This window comes from Montipora foliosa, chromosome 12 (genome assembly GCF_036669935.1).
Source record: "Montipora foliosa isolate CH-2021 chromosome 12, ASM3666993v2, whole genome shotgun sequence".
Taxonomy (NCBI): domain Eukaryota; kingdom Metazoa; phylum Cnidaria; class Anthozoa; order Scleractinia; family Acroporidae; genus Montipora; species Montipora foliosa.
In genome coordinates, this window is record NC_090880.1 from 24483597 (window position 1) to 24493596 (window position 10000).

The window sequence follows — 10000 nt, forward strand, 5'->3', positions numbered from 1 at the left end:
ATTACACCAAAAGTTTCTTGACATGCCAGCAATATTATTAGCACCTTTCCTGCAGCTAAAAGAGTAAACTGCAAAAGTACCCTCTGTAATCGATTTGCACCTTAGAACGCATGTTTTTCGTCATTTTTTTTTTTTATCGATCGTTAAGTTATTTTTTTTCTGGTGTCATTTCCAGTGAAGAATTTCTCCAAAACAAACCAGTTAACCGCTAAATTTCTTTTTGAAATTGCACGCAACTCTGGGTTTGTTTGTTTGCGTTGTCATGGCAAATATTCCTTTTTCGGATTTTGCGTTTTTTGACGCTGAAGAATCCCGTTGATCCGATATCACAAATCCGTTTTTGGATTTTCCCAAAGAAACGCACCCTAAGTTAGCGCCGCACTTGAGTTGCAAAAAAATTGGCGACGGTGCCGCTGGGGTAAAACGATTTAATAAGTAAGTTCGTGTCGATTTTTCGTTTAATGACGGAAGATCAGAGGTCGTTCGCGTCACGCAGTCACGATACTTGACCATACTTATTCAAGGCTATTTTTTCTAATTTTGTCTTAGTTGCTTGAGAGATGGCGATAGGTTATGCGACAGTCTTGGAGCTCGTGTGCAAGTTACTATGAGAAACAATCATACACAAGTAAGGCATCAAATGAATTTTTTTTGCGGATAGTTATTTAGTTAAAAGAGCCCTGTCACGGCAGTGCAGTTGATTTTGTGACAGTAGTTTTACCAATTACTCCTCCCTTCTATAGTGACAACTTAACGTGAACCCAGAGATTACTTTTATACAACACAAATCAAAGCTTCCTGACAGAAAAAATGACCTCAAGTGAAGCTATGATCCTCGCAGTTACGAACTCAATTTTAGCAATTGCGTAGAGAAGCCTGAAAAATTCAGGACTTCAACGGGGTTTGATGCCCGTGTGACGCTCTAACCAACTGACCTATGAAGCCACCGCTAAGGGAATGAAAAGTTTTTCTCCCAATGAAAATGTCATCTAGGAGTTGTCCGTCCTTGGTTCCTCCTGGGGATAGAGGACATTTGACCGAGGCTTGGACTGTGAATCCATTTGTGATCCTTCTGGGAGCAGACATGCGCTGTTGGCTCGAGAGACCTCTTAACTTGTATATAAATTGTCTTCCTCTCTCTCGTCCGCCACTGAATCTTCGATCCTGTCGATCCAGTGCCATCTAGTTGGAGACAAATAATGGCCTGGGATAACCGGGCGCTGTAGCCTTCACTCAAACGCTACCACTGCTTGGTTTAATTCTTACTTACCATTTTGTTGAATTCTAATATTTTATCCAGACGCAAGAGATCGGTTCCAGTACACATTTCCTCGGGCAGAGCTCCTTGAGTGCCCATTTTGGACTGGGACGAGATAGCGGAAATGTCACCGTAAGGGTCACGTGGACTTCAGCCCCTTTACAAGTGACATACACTGACGTGCCGCCAAATACACGACTCCGTGTCATAAAACCAAGGTAACTATTTAACTCTTAAAACATTATCAGAAAATGAACAAAGCTTAATCAAGTGAAGCTAATCAAGTGAAGCTGATTCATTTCATATACCATTTCATCATTAACAAAGCTTACACGCAAAAAGAGTATTTATCTTCCTTTCACTGTTTGTTTCACTTGTGACTTCAACTGACTCCGTCAAGTGATGGTTTCACTCACTCAAACTGGTCACGGCAACGTTTGTTAGCCAAAACAGAAGAAGACCAACAATTCATTTCAATAATGCTATTTGGCAGTGTTTTGAGTAGTTTTGGAGCAAAAACCCCAAAAGGATAGCTCTGAAAAACTTGTCTTTTAACATGTTTTGAAGAGAAGACAATTCTTAAAATAATTCACGCCTCCAAATTTATTTTTTTTGAAAATACAAATGGCTAGCGTTTCATAGCACCCAAAATACGTCCAACAAGTTTCGGGGTCTTGGAGAACCGCGCGCACGCCTGAGTTCCAACCATTTAAATGCAAAGTTTTCAGGAATAACTCGGCTACATTTAAAAAAGTTAATTTCAGCGAATAATTAATTTTCTTTGGATTAGAGGCGAAGCTCAAGGTTCTAAGGCATTAGTTGCAGACACACTAATTTTTTCGTCATTTTTAACATCAATTACTTTAGCCTTTCCGACTCAGGGAAGACGTTTCCGTACTCCACTCTCGACAAGTGCTTTTCTTTGAAGCTAGTGAAGATTAACAAACAGGTATTACATTTAAGATTTTCTCCTTATATCAGCCGAACGCAAGCACAAGAGATTCGTGTCAAGTGAAAACGAACCCTAACGCAAGCACATGCACATGACACAGAGATAGAGATTCACTAGTTCCATGTTCTTTCTTGCAACGTGGCGCTGCCAGTGGAATCTGGAACGGGTCTTTTTTAGTAGAAGAACATCACAGCTTGCGTTACTTCAAAGCACAAAAAGAAGGTAACATTTTTTGATCCTTGGGCTTGTGCTTATGCTTGCTTCAGGCCCGTTTTCACGGTGAAATAAGCGTTCTTGCGCTTGCGTTTATGCTTGGGCTTGGGCTTTGCGTCTCTAGTGAAAACCTGGCTCTGCAAGTAGCCGCTTTGTATATCTTATATCTGTATAGAGCGTTTTCACTCACGTGACCAGCAGCCATATTGGATTACTGAAACAAAAGAAAGTATTTGCATAAAAATAGAGTTCAATTCCCGGAGGATTAGTTTGGTACATCACCATGGCCACCATTCCTTTGTTTTGGAACACCAACATGGCCGCCGTGACGTCATGTGAAAACGTGAACAATGAACAATCTCATCCCTTTAAGACTGGTTTTCGCAAGCAACATACTTAGAGCCACTTAACTGCCGTAAATTACTGTCTTGTCTTGAGAAAAGGTTTTAATGATCAGAAAACGCGACTGAGTTTGCGTACTGAGTTTGCTTGGTCTGATGCTTGCATTTCCAGTGAAAATCATTTCTTTGGAAGCTTAAGCAGGAGCCCAGTGCAACTTCACTGTACAGACCGAGTTACTTTTAGATTGATTTTCCCGCGAAACCAGCCCTTTCCAGCTAATCACAAGTCTTGCCTGAGAAATAATTACCCATGAGATTGAGAATGGTCGCTTGTGCAAGCCAAATCTTATTTAAGAATTCGTCTAAAAACAGCTCGATCTGTGAAAATGCTGTTTCATAAACCTGGTATTGTAGTTGTAGTCTCCTGGCTTAAGTAAAGTCTTTTTTTTTTTTTTTTTTCAGCCCTCCCATGCAACGGTTTCTATCAATCCAGATAACAAGACTATTAAATTTCAAGTGCATCCCGATGTGAACCCAGAGGATCTTGATCTCCAGAAATTTTCCTACACCGTGGGCCTGGAACCAAGCCCAATGAATCAGCCGCTGACCGCTAACACTACCTGTTACATCATTTTTTCCAATCACCGAAATGAATCGTCGTCAAGCGAGTGCCACCTTGACAGAAATACAGGGCCGATGCCATCTGTCACAGATAGTAGGTGCGTCTGTTTTGTTTGTGGAAAATGTGAACTTGTTTAAGTTAAGCTGTAGTCTATCACCAGGGCCTCGTTGTTCGAAGAACGATTAGGCTAACCATAGACTACTGACAGCTTAAATTGCCGTTTATTTTCTGATGAAAAAAAGAGTTTTTTCCAGTTAGCCAATACTCTTTGTTTGTCCCTCCAATATTTTGCATAAGCATTGTTTCTAGTTTTCATGGGACCATTGTAAGTCCCAATAGAAAAAAAAAATGCTTATGCAAAATTTTGGAGGGGCGAACAAAGAGTATTATGGTATTTATTATATTGGCTAATAGTCTTCATTTTTGATTTAAACTTTTTCTTTCTTTTAGCATAAAAACATGATATAATGGCTTTTTGACTGGCAAAATTCAAATCTGGGTCGATATTTAATCGAGCAACTGGACCCAGGAGTCTTCAACTTCGATATATTTATGTCGGGACTTTTCCACAGACCGAGACCTTTTGAACCGTTCATTTGCCTTACATATTGAATTCTCACCCTTGGGATTCAAAACGGCCACTTATGCAATACGAAACTTATTGCTCGTCTAAGAATTGCTTGGTCTGCAAAACTGCAGTGACATTGACCTAGCATGAGAGTTGTACTCTTGTGGGTGGGTATAAGCTCTTAAGTTAATTTATTATTAGATTTCTAGAAACGGAAGAATGTTTCCCGAAACGGCACCCCATTACAGTCACTTGAAGCGCCATTTCACAATACTCTGTTGTCGAGCTTCGATGAGGTCATATATTATGTCATGTAGTTACAGATGTTGAGGGAAACTGATTCCCCTCCCAAGGGACATCCAAAAATAACGTTTGGAAAGTTTATGTCTTCCGGCCACATTTCCAACTCCCTCTCTCTGTCTCTTTATTTCCTGTAAGTACTATTAGGTGTGAAGAGGAATTCTTTGGGTCGGTAGGAAGCGATTTGCAACGGTTCTCAGGATTGGTTGAAAAAACAGCGAATACTTAACAATTATTCTACGAGGGCGCGCCTCGTTGGTTAATCATAATCATTTTATATCCGGCAAGCCCAAGTACAATAATTGTTTGATTAAAAACTTTAAAAATTTTAACCCGATATTCCTGGTGATTTTTAAACACGATTTTTCTGTTTTCCTTTTGCCACCTAAAAACTTTCTGAGTTTTTAGATCGATAATATTTCACTCATTATCGAAACCAAACCCTTAACTTGGGAAAACAACTAAGTTTCACAAGTTCTTTTTAGTTTCAGTTGAGGACTCAGGGATCCACATTCGCAGTCGTCCGGTCGTCCCAGACTAATAACCCGTCCGGACGAGCATAATAGGGAGCTTACGCAACAGGACGGCTGGAAGACTCAGGACAGCAAAATGACGAAAAAATGTCTCGTAAGATTGGGAATGCACAGTCTCGCGCGACATAATTTCGTCATTATGGCGTCCTGAGTCTTCCAGCCGTCCTTTTGCGTAAGCTCCAAAGGTCGTCCGTTAGACGAGTAAAGTTTTAATAAATGTCTTTTCATGAATGCCATCAAATGTTATAATACAGAATGTACTTTCGTTTTCATCGCTTTTTGTTTAATGGAAACTTCCGAAAAATAAGGAATAAACATGCAGCTTTTCCTCAGCAATGAAATATCAAGTTTGGGCGCCATCTTTGACCACGCAGTATTTCCATAAAACGATTGCAGGCTCAATTTTCATGTATCTCACCGAGTCTCTCACCGATGGCTTGGTTGTTAGTAAGTCGTTTAGCAAAAAGTAAAGGGTGACTCGTGGTCTCAGCTCATAATGTGGCGTTAGTTGCAAGGTGTTTCGCAACCTCCGGCAAAAAGGAAAACAAGTGGAGCAGAACCTGCTGCTTACGAACAGGAAAAACACAAAATCTTGGTAGCATGTTAAAGGAAGACGCTAGACAGGAGCGTCAAAACTTTGGGTCGTTGAATCGTAATATTCATGTACGTTTTGCCGTGGCAAATATGGACCACTGTAAATCAGGGTTCCCACGGTGCAAATAACAAAATACTCCAGAGTCAATGTTCGTAATTTCTGACGAGAGTGTAAAATAAAACGCGAATCTTCAAGTTACAAGTAATTTTATCGACCATTCAGTCTATACTTCCGCATTTTGCCTGGGTAACCCAAAATTTGTCCGGGCAAGTATATCATAAGACCAGGAGCTTGCCTCTCTCATGCACGCCCTTATGAGTCAACCTTTGCGTGTGTCTTTCTATTTTTAGAACGCCACGAGTTCCTCGGCTCTGCACACACTGTTTTAAAAGGCCAATCAGAGTAAAGTCATTGTCTAACGAAGACAAATAAAGCAGTAAAACTGTATTTAAATCGTGCAGATTGATGTAAATTTATGTAAATGCGAGTCTCCTGCTCAAGGGTTCGTTCTAAAAATAGAAAGATACGCGCAAAGGTTGACTCAAAGATCTACTTCTTATGGAGGCTCCTACTAATGGGCTCCTGATAAGACCGTACTTGCCCGGCTGACGACTTTGATAAAAAATGAGTATGGATCCCTGTGAGGTCCTTTTTTTTTTTTAAGAAAAACAATCCGTATAAAAACTTGTTAAGTTGTTTATGAGGCGTTGTGGTCCAGTAGTTCAGTGTTTTCACCAGGATTTTGTCTCACGGAGTCCCAGGGCCCCCTTTCCTGAAAATTAGGGGCCCTGCAGGAGCTTAAGTGGGACATAGTTATTTTCGCTCCATGACTAGGGTGGAAAAAATTCTTCGCGATTTCTTTGTCCATTTAATCAAGGAACGTTCAAATTAGAACTCTTGCATGCAATGGTGGCCCGTCGACAGTTTTTTAAATGCATTTGATTTATTTGCCTCGAGACATATCTTACGGGTTGTGATCTTTTTGTCAGCATCATAGGCAAGCCATGGATATTTCGACTGCCATTCACTCTGAAAAGCAATGTGTTTCTTCAATGAAATGGCTTTTTGATCTTTGCTTGTTACGTTGTCCTCTTCGTTGTCCTCTTCACTAGCGTTTCGATGATCTTCTACACTTTCTTAAATCCTTGGTACTTTAAGGCGAAAGAAAGAATCTAATTTTCTGGTCGTGTCGTACCTCATTGAATGGGCTTCAGGATTGGCCAAAAGACCAATATAACGAACAAAGATAACAATGAGCATGTACAAGTACAAGGAAAGGTTACGTTTATACAAACGTTGGCCGTGTAGCACTTATATTTTAAACAGAATTAACTGAATAGAGGGTAATGTGAAGTGCTAGAATTCTATCCCATATGAACCATGTGAGCGTTAGCCCTACTGATGGAATTGGGCCCACACAAGGACAGAGAAAAAGTCTGACCAGGGTGGGAATCGAACCCACGACCTTCGGGTTAGATCTCCGCCGCTCTACCGACTGGCCTGCTCCCGTCTGACCTTGTAGCGCTTGTAGCTCTGAAATATAGCACTTCACATTACACTCTATTCAGTTAACTCTGTTAAAGATAACAATGGATTTAGCCCAGAAAACAGTGAGAAGTACGATACTATAGAGCCAACTGGTGTCCTCCTGCCAGGTGGGGTTCTTAGTCACGTTTCTGTTAAGTTTGACTCGTTTCTTTCAGGTTATTAAAAGTGGGATTCCGGAGAACCCGGAGAACTAGCTTGATAGCTAAGTGCACTTCCACTTTAAACAAAGCCTTTGCATTTTTGTTTGCATTTTACAGTAATGGCATCAGCACAGTTCATCATGCGGGGCTTGAAGCTAACTCTATAACTATCTTCTTCTTAGTCGTCTTGGAGCTGTAGGAAGTTGTAGAATTTGGCAGTATCGACTTCGCTCTGATGAAAGGAAAATGCTTGAAGCGTCTGCTTTTCCATCTCAGAACGGCGGTCAATTTACTATTATCAACTTAGTATTAACATATTCTCGTGTTTAAAATATCCACCGTCACAGCACCTTATCTTCTTTACAAACTAAGGCCATTAGCTGTCTCAAATAGCACTTTGGTTTAGCAAGATGAAGTTTTTCGCCCTCAAATAGAGGAGAGCACTTCTACATTCCATTAGTCTAGTCACTGACTTTCAAAAACGCAGTCCAAACATCGATTAAATAGCTGTTCCTTAATGTTTTTCTTTTCACAGACGTTTAGATGGTATTTATTATAACGAAAAACACGTCTGGCGGGGTGCTGCAATGGAGGATGTGACACGTGACTTGCCTGCGATGTACGCTGACGGTATCGCGATGCCTGCTGGCACGTGTACTCCAGAAGAGAGGCAAAGTGGAAACTGTAGATATGCCGACGCTGTCAGTGGATTTGGATCTCACAGGCCCTCCCCTAGAGCAATCAGTAATGAACTCTTTCGACAGGTAAAAAGAAGTAGTACTTTGAAAAAGAGACGTTAGATATGGCATAAAGGGCTGTACCCCACATACAAGCGTAACATTTTGAGATGGTGGATTGTGACAGGGAAATGTCCTCGTACCTCGCACTCAAGCCTCATCTCGTGTGCTGCACACACGTAACCAATCATTGCGTCGCTCACTCGTGCGTGACACCGCGCGATCTTTCTCACGTGTTAGAATGACTTTTGGAGTTTTGAGTCAAGAGTTTTGTATTTTGTTGCAGATTGAGCCAAAGATTAGCACACGCCGCCTTAGCGATTTACATTCGCACTTTGGCCAGGTAATCAATAGTGGACGTTAGAGCGGTTTTCAATTCAGTGTTGAAAAACCAAAACCAATGTAACCACTCTATCCAATCACAAAGGACAGAGACGATACAGTGAATCAATCAAAACTCGAAGTAATTACACGTAGCCGACGCCAAGCGCGGGAAAACGAGTGCGAGCGAGTCACGATTGGTTTTTGTTTAACTTTTGATTGGATGGAAAAGTGGCACGATTTCTTTAAGCCAATTTTGTAGCGTAGTTGATGCAAAACCAATTACCTTGGACACTCAAATGAAAACTGCTCTAGTTTGTCTCTTGTGATCTATCTGTTTTTCTGTCAGCCAGGTACAATCTTGGACAAAAGTCGTATGAAAAATTCCGGGGTGAACATCATTGGACATGCACTCAGCGGCAAACAAAGTCTATTGGTACCCCCCTCTCCCCCATGATAACGTTGTGAAAACTACTTTGCAAGCCTTTGGCCGTTTCTAAACCAACATTGGATTAGGGGGAGGGGGGAAAGTATGGAGAAGTTAATTTTTCATCACACAGGCAAAGAAGGTAGTGACCATTATATAGTGGGTGTGTCACATTTTCCCAACGAGTTTTGTCCAAGATTGTAGTTAGAAAATAAGTTTGTTTATTGGCTCAATTGTTCAGCCAGCCAGTTGGTCCCGTTAACCAGTGCTTCAGTCTCCCAGATAGACAAGCAGACTGGACAGTCAGTCAGCCAATTAGTCAGACAGCTGGTCAGCCATTGCAATTGCCATAGCTAAGTAGTCTGCTTAGTATCGGCTCTCTGTAGTATGATTTCTAGGAATGAAAGACAGACCAAGGTTTGTGCACGCTCTGCGGAAGGATTCAGTGAAACCTCGATTCACGAAAATTCCAAGCTTCGGGGACACTTTGTTCCTTACATCGCGATATCATTGTATCGAGATCATTTTCCTTCATTTTTACTTTAAGTGTGGTTAAGAGTTTCAGCCTGTGAAACGTGGACATCCGCGCTTTATTGATTTTCTTTACAGCGAGTTTCAAACAAACAGCAAACATTATTTGAAATGGTCCTTTTTAACCCTCTGACTCCAAGGAGTGATCGGTAAATAAATTCTGCTTATAATTTCAATGAAATATCAATAAGACAGGTATTGAGAATAAAGATTATTATCAGTCTAAGCAAGAGGAGTGATCTTGATATAACACCAAATTCTCATGACTACCCAACAAAGAACCATACGGTACTAGTTGGGAGAATGAACGTTCCGATCGTGGGAATGAAAGGGTTAATTCACAAAATCAATTGGACTGATCCCTTGCGGTGATAATTACTCTTTTCTTGTTGCAGTTCCTCTCTCACGACACAGATTTTTCCAGTCCACTCCCTCGTTATGAATTTGAAGGACAGTTGACCGACGTATGGCTTCCAATTAAAGTGCCCAAGGTTTGTCTTCCTATTAAAACTGATTTCTGCTGAAGGATCTTTAATAACTTTACCGACAACGCAAGAAAAAAACGAAAAGAACTATTGGGCGACCGTTCCATTACGTATAACGACGAACTTGAGTATTTAAGCTTTATGTTAAAGTGCCCCTGTGATCAAAAAATCATTTCTTATTGTCCTTTGGATCTCGAAACTATGTTAACTAAAGACTAAGCGACCAAAGGTTTAAGCCTTGATTTAAAAAAGACACCTGTTTCTTTTAACTGGAATTTTCCTATTTAATGGTCCGCCATTACTAACTTTAAGTTATTGAGAGAGCTGGATCGAGGAGAAAATGACGTCAAAGGCTCACTAGTATAAGAATGCAATGCGTGTGTATGCCGCAGAATTTATATGCAGCACGGGAGTTTTGGGCTTTTAGAC

General features: G+C 40.9%; 1 protein-coding gene across 2 annotated transcripts in view; it reads left to right on the forward strand.

Moving 5' to 3' along the window:
- Positions 1–10000, forward strand: part of LOC137978466 (uncharacterized) — a 58874-nt gene that overhangs the window by 16657 nt on the left and 32217 nt on the right. For both annotated transcript variants that reach the window (XM_068825406.1, XM_068825407.1), the window contains 7 exons: positions 550–628; positions 1301–1476; positions 2126–2207; positions 3227–3483; positions 7606–7834; positions 8094–8150; positions 9482–9577. In XM_068825406.1, coding sequence (XP_068681507.1) covers positions 550–628; positions 1301–1476; positions 2126–2207; positions 3227–3483; positions 7606–7834; positions 8094–8150; positions 9482–9577 — 976 coding nt within the window. The remainder of the gene's footprint in view (positions 1–549; positions 629–1300; positions 1477–2125; positions 2208–3226; positions 3484–7605; positions 7835–8093; positions 8151–9481; positions 9578–10000) is intronic.